This window comes from Oncorhynchus gorbuscha, unplaced genomic scaffold, assembly GCF_021184085.1.
Source record: "Oncorhynchus gorbuscha isolate QuinsamMale2020 ecotype Even-year unplaced genomic scaffold, OgorEven_v1.0 Un_scaffold_1534, whole genome shotgun sequence".
Classification (NCBI taxonomy): Eukaryota; Metazoa; Chordata; class Actinopteri; order Salmoniformes; family Salmonidae; genus Oncorhynchus; species Oncorhynchus gorbuscha.
In genome coordinates this window covers 1-17,791 of record NW_025746282.1, presented here as the reverse complement: position 1 = coordinate 17,791, position 17,791 = coordinate 1, and the positions used below count along the sequence as shown (strand labels likewise).

The 17,791-nt window shown below is 43.4% G+C and overlaps 1 protein-coding gene across 1 annotated transcript; it reads right to left on the bottom strand.

Annotated features, from left to right (window-relative positions):
* Positions 1–1,449: 1,449 nt before the first annotated feature.
* LOC124023188 (sodium-dependent neutral amino acid transporter B(0)AT1-like) lies at positions 1,450–17,064 on the bottom strand. The gene is made up of 12 exons (XM_046337717.1): positions 16,685–17,064; positions 16,309–16,449; positions 16,085–16,222; positions 15,756–15,937; positions 12,716–12,826; positions 7,367–7,479; positions 5,098–5,226; positions 4,864–5,020; positions 2,848–3,052; positions 2,597–2,756; positions 2,086–2,248; positions 1,450–1,904 (listed from the first exon to the last, which is right to left on the bottom strand). The coding sequence occupies exons 1-12, from the start codon at positions 16,884–16,886 to the stop codon at positions 1,656–1,658; spliced, it is 1,950 nt and encodes a 649-aa protein (XP_046193673.1). The 5' UTR covers positions 16,887–17,064; the 3' UTR covers positions 1,450–1,655.
* Between the last annotated feature and the right edge of the window lie 727 nt (positions 17,065–17,791).

Sequence of the window (17,791 nt, the reverse complement as noted above, 5' to 3'; positions counted from 1 at the left end):
CACGCACTCTGTGAGTATCCCTATAAATTATAGGACTTACTAACATTCGACAAGACCACGTTTCTGCGAGGTGCGGCCACGCCCATTGGACGAATGATCCCATCTCATTGGAAACCAAATCGATGAAAAAGTATCCTACTCAGACGGAAGCAATCATCCCCGAGGGCATCCTGCGAAATGCACTGTTTCTCATTCAAGACCAACGGACTGACCAATGGACTGACAATACATCCCGACCTGGATCAGAGAAAGAATGAAAACAACTCTAATAGACTTCACCTTCCGGAACTGAGGATGGAGGACTGCGCGAGAGAGGAAGTGGGACTCACTCCTTTGGCTGTGAGCTATTTTTGGCCTGTTGGCCTCATATCACTACTGTCAAGAGAAGAGGACAATGGACCTTTTATTTCTCCATCACATCCTCGAGGAATCCACTTGGTCAGGTAACATCGGCATTCAAGTACAGGACCTATTGCATTCTTAAACTCCTCTGAAACTGACATATTGGAAGTTATTGAGTAATTGTAAGACGGCTGGTCAAATTTACGAGCCCATGATCAATACTGTCCCGGCATTGTCCACATTCGGATGCTAACTGATTGCCTAGTTCATTGTCTATTCCTGGTTGGTGAAGCTCTCTATAAGGTCACGGTTGTGAAATAATGTGTTGGTGAACCCTTTCACATTGTCTCTTTCAATTACTAAGATCAAGTCATTCTCAAAAATCCTGTGAATATTCTGCTGTACTGCCTGACTTGAGTATGGAAGTTCATTCATAGTTCTGTGGAGATTCTCACCTCAATAACTGTGTTGTATCTACTTATACCCTGCTTTTATATTGTATCTTTAACTACCTCATTTTCCAACTGATTTAGTCTAGTAAATAAAACCTTAAATGAATTATTTGTGGCATTGTGCTACTTTACGAGCTATTGGGTTCTTGAGGTTCCAGACACTCGACGACTGTTCAGAATGAGAACATGGTAAAAATGATTATATTGTTGATAGGATTAACACTGTAACGATTAATGATAACTACTGATAGAGTTAATTCAAAAGTCTCTCTATAGGCAACCCTTAATGGTGCCCCTTTCAGATTCATGTGAACATAAATCTGATCAATTCATTATTCCAGTAATTAATCAGTCAACTATCTGGAATATTTATTAGCCCAAAGTCGCAAGACCAGCACTACACACTGAATGATAGTCCCCAAGGACTATGCTATAGCAAGACCAGAACTACACACTGAATGGTAGTCCCCAAGGACTATGCTATAGCAAGACCAGCACTACACACTGAATGGTAATCCCCGAGGACTATACTAGAACAAGACCAGCACTACACACTGAATGGTAGTCCCCAAGGACTATCCTATAGCAAGACCAGAACTACACACTGAATGGTAATCCCCAAGGACTATACTAGAACAAGAACATAACAAGAACAAAGGATATAATTTAGTTTAATGTTGACTTTTCAGCACAAAAATGACCACAATGTGTCAATCAATGTAAGTTTAGTGGCTTTTCTGTCATACCTCATCCATACAACCTTGTAAAACTATCAAACGTATCTATTCCTTTCAGCTATCAGTGGCATGGAGTAAATAAATGGCCTGTCATGAAAACAACAATGGGCTAGTGATTTGATCACTATCTTCCATCTGCTGTCTCTGGGATGTCTGGTTTGTTCTTGGTAGCCTCATCCGTCAGGTGAACTTGCTTGGCAATAGTGTTTAAGTCATCTTGTTTAAACTCATTATCCTTCTTGCAGCAGCGGTTCCTCAAACATTTGTAAATAGCCGTAAGAGGTACAGAAAGACCTGGGATTCCTGCCAGGATGAAGATTATAGCAAAGATCCAGGTTGGATATTCCTTCTCCTCCAAAGTAGGGAAGTTGTCCTGTGAAGAAACAGTAATAACCTTGTTAAGTGTGTTTATAGGCTACTGATGCCAATGTCTAGTGAGATCCTTTCAAACACCCAATAGAGAACATGTGCATGCAAGTTGATTTACTATTAGCAGGTGCTAATCTCCTCATTTCATAACTAATTTGGCCACTGACAACAAAGGGAAACGTTACCGATTCAGGATTCCAGGCTTTGTACATGGGTGTTTCTTGGACTTTTGTGATAAAGTAGAACACAAAGATGACAAGCATTATGGCGGGGCTGACAAATCTCCATGTGATCTGCCAGAAGAGGTTGGGCTTGTGGCCGATCATGAACTCAATATCATCGTTGAACCTGTTCGAATAAAATACATAGTCGACATTCATTAGTGCCCAGACTCTAATGAATCTACGGTGAATGTAAGGACCATGTTAATCAACAGAATTTTGTTTCAATAGTAACCCGTCAATACCGTAGAGTAACGTAACCCCCAACATCTCACTGAATGAATGTATTAGTCACCTTTCAATACCATAGAGGTACACAACCCCAACCATCTCAAAGAATGAATTTATTACTCACCTATCAATACCATAGAGGTACACAACCCCGACCATCTCAAAGAATGCATTTATTACTCACCTATCAATACCATAGAGGTACAGAACCCCAACCATCTCACAGAATGAATTTATTACTCACCTATCAATACCATAGAGGTACACAACCCCGACCATCTCACAGAATGCAATGATCAGCAGAGGAATGGACCCGCCATAGCTGTCAAAGAGGGACAGCCAGTAGTTCCCTGAGCCTTGAACAAATATTAATCCAACAAGGCAGCAGAGGACACATGTTGTCCCTGTAACAGAAGAAGAAGATGAAGATATTTATCAAAGGGATCTCCATCCTTCAAAATGGTGTAAGGGACATATTTCTTTGTCTCATCTCACCAGCGATGGCTTCTTTGGGCCAACTCTTGGGGAAAACCCCCAGGTCCTGAAGTGGTACCAGAACTCCTTCGATATTGCCAAACATGGAGGACAGGCCGAGACAGAAGAGCATGATGAAGAACAAGACTGACCAAACAGGAGATACAGGCATCTTAGTGATGGCCTCTGTGAACACGATAAAGGCCAGACCAGTTCCTTCAACCCCCTGTACCAAGACAATGAAGAGAATGAATCAGAAGCCTAGCAACTAAGATATATTTAAGCTTCATATACACCACTTGTGTTGTATCCATCTCACCAAATCTTATACAAATGCATTTGAAGTCGGAAGTTTACATACACCTTAGCCAAATACATTTAAAATCATTTTTTCACAATTTCTGACATTTAATCCAAGTAAATATTCCCTGTTTTAGGTCAGTTAGGATTACCACTTCATTTTAAGAAAGTGAAATGTCAGAATAATAGTAGAGAGAATGATTTATTTCAGCTTTTACTTCTTTCATCACATTCACAGTGGGTCAGAAGTTTACATACACTCAATTAGTATTTGGTAGCATTGCCTTTAAATTGTTTAACTAGGGTCAAACATTTCGGGTAGCCTTCCCCAAGCTTCCCACAATAAGTTGGGTGAATTTTGGCCCATTCCTCCTGACAAAGCTGGTGTAACTGAGTCAGGTTTTTAGGCCTCCTTGCTCGCACACGCTTTTTCAGTTCTGCCAACAAATTTTCTATAGGATTGAGGTCAGGGCTTTGTGATGGCCACTCCAATACCTTGACGTTGTTGTCCTTAAGCCATTTTGCCACAACTTTGGGAGTATGCTTGGGGTCATTGTCCATTTGGAAGACCCATTTGTGACCAAGCTTTAACTTCCTGACTGATGTCTTGAGATGTTGCTTCAACATATCCATATAATTTCCCCTTCCTCATGATGCCATCTATTTTGTGAAATGTACCAGTCCCTCCTGCAGCAAAGCACCTACACGACATGATGCTGCCACCCTGTCTACTTCACAGTTGGGATGGTGTTCTTTGGCTTGCAAGTCTCCCCCTTTTTATCCAAAGATAACGATGGTCATTATGGCCAAACAGTTCTATTTTTGTTTCATCAGACAAGAAGACATTTCTCCAAAAAGTACGATCTTTGTCTCCATGGGCAGTTACAAACCGTATTCTGGCTTTTTAATGGCGTTTTTGGAGCAGTGGCTTCTTCCTTGCTGAGCGGCCTTTCATGTCGATATAGGGCTTGTTTTACTGTGGATATAGATACTTTGTACCGGTTTCCTCCAGTATCTTCACAAGTTTTTTGCTGTTGTTCTGGGATTGATTTGCACTTTTCGCACCAAAGTACGTTCATCTCTAGGAGACCGAATGTGTCTCCTTCCTGAGCAGTATGACAGCTGTGTGGTCCCATGGTGTTTATACGTACGACCTATTGTCGTACCCCAGATGAACGTGGAACGTTTGGAAATTTCTCCCAAGGATGAACCAGACTTGTGAAGGTCTACAATTATTTTCTGAGGTCTTGGCTGATTTCTTTTGATTTAATCATGATGCCAAGCAAAGAAGCACTGAGTTTGAAGGTCGGCCTTGAAATACATCCACAGGTACACCTCCAATTGACTCAAATGATGTCAATTAGCCTATCAGAAGCTTCTAAAGCCATGACATAATTTTCTAGAATTTTCCAAGCTGTTTAAAGGCAGAGTTAACTTAGTGTATGTAAACTTCTGACCCACTGGAATTGTGATACAGTGAATTATAAGTGAAATAATCTGTCTGTAAACAATTGTTGGAAAAATTACTTGTGTCATGCATAAAGTAGATGTCCTCACCGACTTGCCAAAACTATAGTTTGTTAACAAGAAATGTGTGGAATGGTTGAAAACAAATTTTAATGATTCCAATCTAAGTGTATATAAACTTCTGACTTCAACTGTATTGGTAACATTTAGGTACCATTTCAACTGTATTGGTAACATTTAGGTACCATTTCATAAAAATGAATGAATCACCTCACTAAGGAAAGAATTCAAATCACAGGTCTTCAAGTTGAGCCCCTGAATGACCTCTGGATATGTTCCATTGAGACTATGAAGAACCTGATCATAGTTGTTCTCAGTGACGTTTCCCTCTGGGAGATCAAATGTATTCAGCAGTGTCAGGATATTTCTGCAAAAACATGTATTTAGAGGGTAGTTCATATCTTCATGCAACAACTCTAGATTAATTCTAGTATAGGTACATACCCAGAAATACAGTCATCAAACTTCTCTGTGGCTCTGAAGCCAATGATGGTGTAGATGACTGTTGCAGCGTAGACAGCAGTGGCTCCGTTCACGATAGAGATGATGACTGCATCCTGTTCACAGTTATTACTGGAAAGATAGAACACATTAAAGGAGCAATCTGGAATGGCTTTTCACAGTTATTATTGGAGAAATAGACCACATTAAAGGAGCAATCTGGAATGGCTTTTCACAGTTATTATTGGAGAAATAGACCACATTAAAGGAGCAATCTGGAATGGCTCTTCACAGTTATTATTGGAGAAATAGACCACATTAAAGGAGCAATCTGGAATGGCTCTTCACAGTTATTATTGGAGAAATAGACCACATTAAAGGAGCAATCTGGAATGGCTCTTCACAGTTATTATTGGAGAAATAGACCACATTAAAGGAGCAATCTGGAATTGGTAAATCCATTTTTTATTCTTGAAGAATAAAATGTATAAATACCCATCAGAATCCAGCAATGAGGTTTGAATCTAGCTCAACTGTCGTATCCCATCAGAAACCACCCATAAGGTTTGAATCTAGTTCAACTGTCGTATCCCATCAGAAACCACCCATAAGGTTTGAATCTAGTTCAACTGTCGTATCCCATCAGAAACCACCCATAAGGTTTGAATCTAGTTCAACTGTCATATCCCATCAGAAACCACCCATAAGGTTTGAATCTAGTTCAACTGTCGTACCCCATCAGAAACCAGCCATAAGGTTTGAATCTAGTTCAACTGTCGTACCCCATCAGAAACCAGCCATAAGGTTTGAATCTAGTTCAACTGTCGTACCCCATCAGAAACCAGCCATAAGGTTTGAATCTAGTTTAACTGTCGTACCCCATCAGAAACCAGCCATAAGGGCTGAATCTAGTTCAACTGTCGTACCCCATCAGAAACCAGCCATAAGGGCTGAATCTAGTTCAACTGTCGTACCCCATTAGAAACCAGCCATAAGGTTTGAATCTAGTTTAACTGTCATATCCCATCAGAAACCACCCATGAGGTTTGAATCTAGTTCAACTGTCATATCCCATCAGAAACCACCCATAAGGTTTGAATCTAGTACAACTGTCGTACCCCATCAGAAACCAGCCATAAGGTTTGAATCTAGTTTAACTGTCGTACCCCATCAGAAACCAGCCATAAGGTTTGAATCTAGTTCAACTGTCATATCCCATCAGAAACCAGCCATAAGGTTTGAATCTAGTTCAACTGTCATATCCCATCAGAAACCACCCATAAGGTTTGAATCTAGTTCAACTGACATATCCCATCAGAAACCACCCATAAGGTTTGAATCTAGTTCAACTGTCGTACCCCATCAGAAACCAGCCATAAGGTTTGAATCTAGTTCAACTGTCGTACCCCATCAGAAAACAGCCATAAGGTTTGAATCTAGTTCAACTGTCGTACCCCATCAGAAACCAGCCATAAGGTTTGAATCTAGTTTAACTGTCGTACCCCATCAGAAACCAGCCATAAGGGCTGAATCTAGTTCAACTGTCGTACCCCATCAGAAACCAGCCATAAGGTTTGAATCTAGTTCAACTGTCGTACCCCATCAGAAACCACCCATAAGGTTTGAATCTAGCTCAACTGTCGTACCCCATCAGAAACCAGCCATAAGGGCTGAATCTAGTTCAACTGTCGTACCCCATCAGAAACCAGCCATAAGGGCTGAATCTAGTTCAACTGTTATATCCCATCAGAAACCAGCCATAAGATTTGAATCTAGTTCAACTGTTATATCCCATCAGAAACCAGCCATAAGGTTTGAATCTAGTTCAACTGTCATATCCCATCAGAAACCACCCATAAGGTTTGAATCTAGTTCAACTGTCATATCCCATCAGAAACCAGCCATAAGGTTTGAATCTAGTTCAACTGTTATATCCCATCAGAAACCAGCCATAAGGTTTGAATCTAGTTCAACTGTCGTACCCCATCAGAAACCAGCCATAAGGTTTGAATCTAGCTCAACTGTCTTACCCCATCAGAAACCAGCCATAAGGGCTGAATCTAAACTAGATATATTGCACCATCATTTGCATAAATCATGGCAAAAAATATTTTACAATGAAAGTTAAGCTTGCTCACTTTGATGTAGGACTGGGTCCTAAGCTTGCAGTGGTTATGCACAAGTTATGATATGTTTTGAATTGATTTAATGTCTCAACTGGGTTGTGAACAACAAGTCATTTAGTAGTTATTAGCAAGCAGTATGGACTTACTGCACTGAGTTGTAGCTGGAGAAAGACAGCAGACCTCCAAAGGCCAAAGAGAATGAATAGAAAACCTGGGCACCCGCATCAAGCCAAGTCGTTGGGTTCATTAGTTCATTCATCTGGAGAAACACACACCCATAGAAAAGTTGTTAGGCATGTGGTTTTGATTCCATCATACTACCTCATATATTAACGCTAGCTAAAAGGCCTTAGATGCACTCTTTGTGGATCTGGATCTGTGGCTGAACTTGGAATACCTGTCACGAATATTACCGAAGGTGACTCCCCTTCTTGTTCGGGTGGCGCTCGGCGGTCGTCGTCACCGGTCTACTAGCTATCGCCGATCCGTTGTTCTGTGTTCATTTAGTTTTGTCTAATTGGTAGCACCTGTTTCTAGTTTGGTTGTTAGGATAGGGTATATATAGTCTGTTTAGCCCGCTTCTGTTTCGTGCGGGCTTGTTCGTCTGTTTTGTTGGTTGAGTGTATTTTGTTGTATTTTGGGTTACACGCTGTCCGGTTATATTTCTGTTCATTTGTGTTTTCACTTTGTACATGTTGTGTTTCGGGACATTAAAGCGTGTTGTTTTTCCCACATCTTTGCTCTCTGCGCCTGACTCCACACCTCTTCACTCATAATTGTGACAGAAGCCCGCACCACGATATGGAGTCAGCAGGAGCAGCGACCACTCCTCTTCCCACTATGGAGGAGAGAGTCCAACATCACACATCCATCCTCCATCGCCTAGGATCAGCGATGGAACGGATGATGGAGAGGATGGATCGTTGGGAGAGGAATGGTTTCCCTACTACTCCACCGACCCTCCCACCAGCAACTCTACCATCTGCCCCATCTGGATCCGGTTCCAGCGCTCTGCTCATGACGCCTCCGAGGAAATACGATGGAACAGCGACAGGGTGCCAGGGATTCCTGCTGCAATTAGACCTCTACCTGTCCACCGTTCGACCGGCCCCCTCAGAGGAGGAGAGAGTAGGGGTCCTCATCACCTGCCTGTCTGGTAGAGCCCTGGAGTGGGCTAATGCGGTCTGGAACGGGCCCGACTCGGCAAGAGACAACTACTCAGAGTTCATCCGCCGTTTCAGGGCCGTGTTCGATCACCCTCCAGAGGGTCGTGCGGCAGGTGAGAGATTGTTCCATCTGAGACAGGGGAAGAGGAGCGCGCAGGACTTCGCGCTGGAGTTCCGGACCTTGGCTGCGGGAGCAGGGTGGAACGACAGGGCCCTGATAGACCATTACAGGTGTAGCCTGAGAGAGGACGTCCGTAGGGAGCTGGCCTGTCGGGATACTACACTTGGCCTGGATGGACTGATAGACCTGTCGATCCGGTTGGACCATCTGCTAGCTGCTCGTGGACGTTCTGAAAGGGTCTTGTCAGTTCTACCTCCTGATCCTCCTGCCCCTATTCCGATGGAGTTAGGAGGTACCGCATCAAGGGAGATCGGAGGAGGAAGCTCCTCCTGTACCAGTTGTGGCCGGAGAGGGCACACGTCTGGTCGGTGCTGGAGGAATTCATCTGGGAATCATGAGGGCAGGCAGAATACTCATCGGTCACCCCAGGTGAGTAAGCACCACACTCTCCCAGAGTTTCCTGTTGGTCACATGTTTCTATTAATTTGTTTCCTAAATTATTCTCCTTCTCTCCAGCATAAGGCACTGGTAGATGCAGGCGCAGCTGGAAACTTTATAGATCGCGGACTCGCTCAGAGGTTGAGGATTCCGTTAGTTAAAGTAAACCCCCCTTTTCCCGTGCACTCTTTAGATAGTCGACCATTAGGGTCAGGGCTGGTGAAGAAAGCCACAATTTCGTTGGAGATGATTACGCAGGGGAATCACAAGGAGCGAATTAGTTTGTTCCTTATCGATTCACCTGCGTTTCCAGTTGTTCTGGGGATTCCCTGGTTGGCTATTCATAATCCTACGATTTCGTGGAAACAGGGAACTCTACAGGGGTGGTCTGATGAGTGTTCAGGCAGGTGTGTAGGGGTTTCCATCGGTGTTACAACGGTGGAGAGTCCAGACCAGGTTTCCACCGTGCGCATTCCAGCTGAGTATGATGATTTGGCTATCGTTTTCAGTAAAAAGAAAGCGACCCAATTACCACCCCATAGGCAGGGGGATTGCGTGATAAATCTCCAGGTTAACGCTGCACTTCCCAGGAGTCATGTGTATCCTTTGTCTCAGGAGGAGAAGGTGGCTATGGAAAATTATATCACGAGGCTCTGGGACAGGGGTACATTCGGCCCTCCATGTCACCTGTCTCTTCGAGTTTCTTTTTTTGTGAAGAAAAAAGATGGTGGTTTGCGTCCGTGTATTGATTATAGAGGTCTAAATTCCATCACAGTGGGTTTTAGTTACCCACTACCTCTCATTGCTACGGTAGTGGAATCATTTCACGGAGCGCAGTTCTTCACTAAACTGGATCTCAGGAGTGCTTATAATTTGGTGCGTATTCGGAAGGGAGATGAGTGGAAAACTGCATTTAGCACTATGTCGGGCCATTATGAGTATCGCGCCATGCCATACGGTTTAAAGAATGCTCCAGCTATATTTCAATCCTTCGTGGATGAAATACTCAGAGACCTGCACGGACAGGGTGTAGTGGTTTATATTGACGGTATTTTGATCTACTCCGCTACACGCACTGCGCATGTATCTCTTGTGCGTAAAGTTCTTAGACGACTGCTGGAGCATGACCTGTATGTGAAGGTGGAGAAATGTGAGTTTTTCAAACAATCAGTTTCCTTCCTGGGTTATCGTATTTCTAGCTCTGGTTTGGTAATGGAGGGTGATCACGTTAAGGCCGTGCGTAATTGGCCGACTCCGACCACGGTAAAGGAGGTGCAGCGGTTCTTGGGATTTGCCAATTACTACCGGAGGTTTATCCGGGGTTTTGGTCAGATAGCTGCCCCTATTACCTCACTGCTGAAGGGGGGACCGGTGCGTTTACAGTGGTCAGCAGAGGCGAACGGAGCTTTTCATAAGTTGAAGGCGATGTTTACTGAGGCGCCGGTGTTGGCACATCCGTACCCTTCTTTGGCGTTTATAGTAGAGGTGGACGCATCCGAGGCTGGGGTTGGAGCTGTGCTCTCACAGCGTTCGGGTGTGCCACCGAAGCTCCGCCCCTGTGCCTTTTTTTCTAAGAAACTCGGGCCAGCGGAGCGGAATTATGATGTGGGGGATAGGGAGTTGTTGGCTATGGTTAAGGCCCTGAAGGTGTGGAGACACTGGCTTGAGGGGGCTAAGCACCCTTTCCTTATCTGGACTGACCATCGTAACCTGGAGTATATCCGATCAGCTAGGAGAATGAATCCTCGTCAGGCAAGGTGGGCCATGTTTTTCACCAGATTTCATTTCACTGTCTCATATAGACCAGGTTCCCTCAACACTAAGGCTGACGCGCTGTCAAGACTCTATGACACTGAGGACAGGTCCATCGATCCTACTCCCATCATTCCGGCAGCTAAGCTGGTGGCACCGGTAGTATGGGATGTGGACGCGGACATCGAGCGGGCACTAAGGGGGGAACCTATGCCTCCACAGTGTCCGGAGGGTCGTAGGTACGTGCCGCTGGCTGTTCGTGATCAATTGATTCGATGGGCTCATTGTCTACCCTCGTCGGGTCACCCAGGTGTTTATAGGACCGTGAGAGGTCTTGAGAGGAAGTACTGGTGGCCCACTTTGAGGAGGGATGTGCGATTCTATGTTTCCTCCTGTTCGGTGTGCGCCCAGAGTAAGGCTCCTAGACACCTGCCAAGAGGTAAATTACAAACTCTTCCCGTTCCACAACGGCCGTGGACCCATCTTTCGGTGGATTTTCTTATTGACCTTCCCCCCTCTCAGGGTAACACTACTATCCTGGTCGTTGTGGATCGGTTCTCTAAGTCCTGCCGTCTTATCCCATTGCCCGGTCTCCCTACGGCCCTACAGACTGCGGAAGCTCTTTTCACCCATGTCTTCTGGCACTACGGGGTGCCCGAGGATATAGTTTCTGATCGGGGCCCCCAATTTATCTCCCGTGTTTGGAGAGCATTTATGGAACGTCTGGGGGTCTCGGTCAGCCTTACCACAGGGTATCACCCGGAGAGTAATGGTCAGGTGGAGAGAGATAACCAGGAGGTCGGTAGGTTTCTGCGGTCGTATTGCCAGGACCGGCCAGGCGAGTGGGCGAGATATATTCCCTGGGCAGAAATAGCCTAGAATTCACTAAGCCACTCTTCTACCAACATGTCACCATTTGAGTGCGTGTTGGGGTACCAGCCGGTCTTGGCACCGTGGCATCAGAGCCAGACTGAGGCTCCTGCGGTTGGTGGAGTGGGTACAGCAGTCCAGGAGTCATTACGCCAAGCTAGTATAAGGCAGAAGAAGAGCGCTGACCATCACCGCAGTGAGGCCCCCGTGTTTGCACCTGGGGACAGGGTCTGGCTCTCGACCCGTAACCTGCCTCTCCACTTGCCCTGCCGGAAGCTGGGTCCGCAGTGTATAGGGCCATTTAAAGTCCTGAGGAGAATAAATGAGGTTTGTTATCGATTATCACTTCCTTCGTATTATCGTATTAACCCCTCATTTCATGTGTCTCTTCTCAGGCCGGTGGTAGCTGGTCCCATGCAGGAGAATGAGGTACCGGAGGTTCCTCCACCCCCTCTGGACATCGAGGGGTCCCCGGCGTACAAGATACGAGCTATTCTGGACTCGAGACGCCGGGTGAGAGGCTTGCAGTACCTCGTCGACTGGGAGGGGTACGGTCCAGAGGAGAGGTGCTGGGTTCCGGCGAGGGATATTCTAGACCCATCCATGTTGAGTGAATTTCATCGCCTCCGCCCGGATTGCCCAGCGCCTCGGCCTCCGGGTCGTCCCCGAGGCCGACGTCGGCGCGCTGCGGGAGCTGCGCGTCAGGAGGGGGTACTGTCACGAATATTACCGAAGGTGACTCCCCTTCTTGTTCGGGTGGCGCTCGGCGGTCGTCGTCGCCGGTCTACTAGCTATCGCCGATCCGTTGTTCTGTGTTCGTTTAGTTTTGTCTAATTGGTAGCACCTGTTTCTAGTTTGGTTGTTAGGATAGGGTATATATAGTCTGTTTAGCCCGCTTCTGTTTCGTGCGGGCTTGTTCGTCTGTTTTGTTGGTTGAGTGTATTTTGTGTTACACGCTGTACGGTTATATTTCTGTTCATTTGTGTTTTCACTTTGTACATGTTGTGTTTCGGGACATTAAAGCGTGTTGTTTTTCCCACATCTTTGCTCTCTGCGCCTGACTCCACACCTCTTCACTCATAATTGTGACAATACCATATACTTTGAATAAATACTTTTGTTCGATGATAGTAATGTAAGCTACTCACATCTGGGGTGAAGAGGAACTTCACTCCATTCACAGAGCCTTTCAAGGTCAAGCCTCTGATCAGAAAGATGGTCAGCACCACATAAGGTAATGTTGAGGTGATATACACAGCCTAATGGGAGGAGACCACAGGGTAATGTTGAGGTGATATACACAGCCTAATGGGAGGAGACCACAGGGTAATGTTGAGGTGATATACACAGCCTAATGGGAGGAGACCACGGGGTAATGTTGAGGTGATATACACAGCCTAATGGGAGGAGACCACGGGATAATGTTGAGGTGATATACACAGCCTAATGGGAGGAGACCACAGGGTAATGTTGAGGTGATATACACAGCCTAATGGGAGGAGACCACAGGGTAATGTTGAGGGGATATACACAGCCTAATGGGAGGAGACCACAGGGTAATGTTGAGGTGATATACACAGCCTAATGGGAGGAGACCACAGGGTCATGTTGAGGTGATATACACAGCCTAATGGGAGGAGAGAGGAATGCTTTTATGAAATATACTAAAATGGACTCAAAATAGTGACTTACGTACACTATCGGTCAAAAATTTAAGAACACCTACTCATTCAAGGGGTTTTCTTTATTTTTACTATTTTCTACATTGTAGAATAATAGTGAAGACATCAAAACTATGAAATAACACATATGGATTCATGTAGTAACCAAAAAAGTGTTAAACAAATCAAAATATATTTTATATTTGAGATTCTTCAAATAGCTACTCGTTGCCTTGATGCACACTCTTGGCAGAAATAGAATGAATAGACAACACACAATGACCCATACTATTCCAATTTATCTGACAGTCATATATTTGATCTACACGATACATTTCTATCTAAACATTTGGTAAATGTACATTCTCCTGTATGTCCATTGCCCCAGGTGCACAAAATCAAGTCAAACCAATTAACCAATGATATTTTGTACAGACAAGAATAAAGACGTGGTGATGCTCAACCACTGAATGATTCTTTCAACATGCCACTGAAAAGGTTGAAAGCTGCAATTCATTTTATGACACCTGAAAATACTGCAGAGTAATTCACAGCCATTTGCAAACATTGCTAACAGCAAGTTGAACGCTTAGCAAAAACAACTTCGAACCTCTTTGTCCATCTGAGGGCAAGTGTTCTTGTTTTCAAACACACCCGATACCATCTTTAAAGGGATCGTTTACTCAGAATACAAACTAACATGATTTTCCACCTACCTTGTCTGTAGTTGGGACATTTAGTTTCCTTTCGACACTTAATGGATGTATTTTGTTACTGTTAGATTTCTCAGTAACACTTAACATGAAACTGTTCTTGTACCTGTGTAATAAACTTTCATTACTTTTGGAACAACATTTTATTAGCTTATTGTTTCACAATACTTTGTCAATTGCATTTTAATTGCATAGCAATGACCTGAGTGTTTTTGTAACTACTGTACACAAGAAGAATAGTGACTGTTCCTTATTCCACTTATGTCATAACTCCATTATTATTCAATTATAAATCAACTCAAATTTAACAACAATGTTCTTGTTGTAATAATGACAAAGTTACTACACAAGTATAAAAACTTAATGTCATGTGTTATTGTATTACCTTATGTCTCACTCATTATGAAAATATATTTGTTAGTTTAAAGCTTCAAATATGGTCTAGTCTAATGTTGAGGTGATTCCTTGTCCCTCGTGTATTTCATTCTAGGTTATAGGCTAAATTAAGGCTCATATCTAAGAGTCCTACAAACCACTTGCTTATAATAAAACATGTTGACTAATTCAACTAACTGTTATAATTTTGGGATTCTTCATCAAATATTTGACAGCCATATATTCAAATAACTTCAAATATTATTTGGTTTTCTGAGAGGTATTCAAAATACTAAATGTGTTTGTCTTTTAGCTGAAACTCTATATAAACTATATTTGTCTACCTCAAGTGTTTGAAAAGTTGGTATTTTTAAATAAACTACAAACTACAACAATTTTATGTCCAGGATTGCACCATGGTGACATACACTGTATATACAATATATAATACCATATATAATACAAATATATAAAATATGTTCAAATTAGAACGTGAACACTGTCTACAACTGTTTACACTGTCAAAGTGGTGTCAGAAAGGTCAACAAAGCTGTTATTAAAAACAGCTGGGTCATTTGAGTGCTATGGTAGCATGCTTTATTGCATCAATATATAAACTGAACAAAAATATAAACTCAGCATGTAAAGAGTTGGTCCCATGTTTCATGAGCTGAAATAAAAGATCACAGAAATGTTCCATACACACGAAAAGCTTATTTCTGTCCAATTTTATGCACACATTTTGTTTACATCCCTGTTAGTGAGCATTTCTCCTTTGCCAATATAATCCATCCACCTGACAGGTGTGGCATATCAAGAAGCTAATTAAACAGCATGATCATTACACAGGCGCACCTTGTATTGGGGACAATAAAAGGCCACTCTAAAATGTGCAGGTTTGTCACACAACACAATCCCACAGATGTTTCAAGTTTTGAGGGAGCGAGCAATTGGCATGCTGACTGTAGGAATGTCCACCAAAGCAGTTGCCAGAGAGTTGAATGATAATTTCTCTACCATAAGCCCTTATGTCATTTTAGAGAATATGGCAGTATGCCCAATCGGCGTAACATTTGTGTAATTGGCTGGGCCTGTGCCTGGCTCCTAAGAGGGTGGGCCATGGCTGAGCCCCTGCCCAGTCATGTGAAATCCATAGATTAGGGCCTAATGAATTTATTTCAATTAATTAATTTCCTTATATGAACTATAATTCAGTAAAATTGTTGAAAATGTTGCATGCTGCATTTATATTTTTGTTTAGTATAGTAAAACAAATCATTCTGTATTGTTTTGTATATGGTTATAATGTCATAAAAAGGAAACCTTGATTCAGCGCTTCAATAATCAAATGCCTATAAACACCTTGATCATTTTGACATTGACAGCTGCTGCTGCTTTAGTATTAGAAAGTGATTTGCTGTGCAGAGGTTATGCCGTACCTTCCCAGTGGTCTCAATGCCTCGACTTATGCAGATAAACAGCAACGCCCAGGCAGACACATGGCATAGGACCATCCACCACTGTAGCCCACCTGTGTTATCTATGTCTGGGGTGGTGTTCAGGGTCTCTCTGTACCAATAGTAATCCACTGGAGAGCTTCTTTCACACTCTGACACCAGGCCTGGGGAAAGTTCATTTCATTCATTCACATTGCAAAATACAATAGAATGAAGCAATTGAAGACAGAGTTACAGGTAAAGAAATAAGGGGTGTGTATAAAGTTAATCATTTTCCATCATGAAAACTTAGCTATCTATGGATGCCTTACCTGTCATGTTGGCATTGACTGGACATTGGCTCCAAGGCAGCGTCTCTTGGAAGGAGTTAAAGAAGTACCACATCACCCAGGCCATGATGGTGTTGTAGTACAGGCTGACCAGAAAGGACACACACATGGATCCAATGCCTATGGAACACAACACAACACCGTGGCCCAATGAGATTTGGTCCATTTTTACCCATGTCTAAATTCCTATGGAGTGTTTTGCTTACCAATGCCAGTTAAGTATGGATGGATGGAAGACCAGACACCTACACTGCCTTTCCTTAGACGTTGACCAATAGCAAACTCCAGATGGAGCAGGGGAACACCTTCTAGAACCAGTAGGATCAGGAAAGGAATCATGAATGCACCTGAGAACAGAACAAGAAGCAGGGTGGAGGAGAGGTTATCTGTTGCTGTTGTATGTACATAAAGAAACAGAGTTGCAAAATTACAGTAACTTTCCCAAAATGTCCATATTTCCTGCTTATTCCCCTCTGTATTAAGGGAATCTTCAAACCGGATTTCTGGAAAACCCATGAATTTGAGGAAAGTTACCGGTATTCTGCAACCCTACTCCTCAAAAACACATTCAACAACACCTACCTCCCCCATGGCTCTGGCAAAGGTACGGGAAGCGCCAGACGTTCCCCAGTCCCACACAGAAACCTACGATAGTCAGCATGTACTGGGCCTTGTTGTCCCATTTGGGTCTGTCCCCAGCCTCCTCATTCTCCAGCTTTTCCAGTTCCTCATAGGAAGGGATCCTTTCTTCCAGGTCTTGGTTGGACACCTGTAAACACCTCATGGTTCCTTCCACGCAGATGGACAGGCTCAATGCAAATGGAAAATATGACTGCTTTCTATGGAGTCCAATGAATGTGTAACCCACTGTTCAAAGGAGGCTATTGATAAGGGCAAACTGTTCCCGATTATAATCAATGTCTTGGATGGATGTGAGGCGCATTGCACACGTCTACAACCCCATTCCGTATGGCTCTTGCTAGTACACCATGGTAATCTATAGTCATTGGCCTCTGATAACGATCTCTATGACTCGTTTATGAGTGATATAAATTCCAATGAAGGTTCAACATTCAACATTGTTATTTGTATCCAATATACTGTCGGGTTCTTCTCTATAGAGTAAAACTAACTCCAATTAGATGGTGGTTGTGATGGTGAGGATCATTATGTTATTGTTGGTTACTGCACCGAGTACTTTAGCTGTTTTATCTGAGTTATTTATGTGGATTCTCTGTATCCACAAAGTTTTGATTTGATCATCGCATAATAATTATTATAAACTGGGTGGTTCGAGCCCTGAATGTTGATTGGCTCAAAGCCGTGGTATATCAGAACATTGCTTTTTACCGCGTTGCATGGTGCCTAAGAACAACCCTTAGCCCGGGAATATTGGCCAAATACCACACCCCCTCGGGCCTTATTGCTTAAATATACCATCTACACACTTATCTCAAGAGGGCAGCCTCCCAACTCACCCATGTGGACTCTGTACAGCACATCCATGGTCAGACCAGTCACCTCCATCTATTGACTCTCAGGCCTGACAGCAGTATCCATTCATAATGAAATGGCATCATATTAGAATCAATCATGCAATCAACTCCATCAAATAAGTTGAAATGTATTAGGAAATATTTAGTTGGAGGATGGGCATGCTACCTTTTAGAAACAACAACCTGATCCTAA

Excerpts from the sequence above, each read along its gene's own strand:
- LOC124023188 (XM_046337717.1), bottom strand. The coding sequence starts at position 16,886 with ATGAGGTGTTTACAGGTGTCCAACCAAGACCTGGAAGAAAGGATCCCT. Across the intron at positions 12,827-15,755 it reads GCATTGAGACCACTGGGAAG|GCTGTGTATATCACCTCAAC; the intron begins GTACGGCATAAC and ends TCCTCCCATTAG. Across the intron at positions 5,227-7,366 it reads TCCAGCTACAACTCAGTGCA|TAATAACTGTGAACAGGATG; the intron begins GTAAGTCCATAC and ends CTATCTTTCCAG.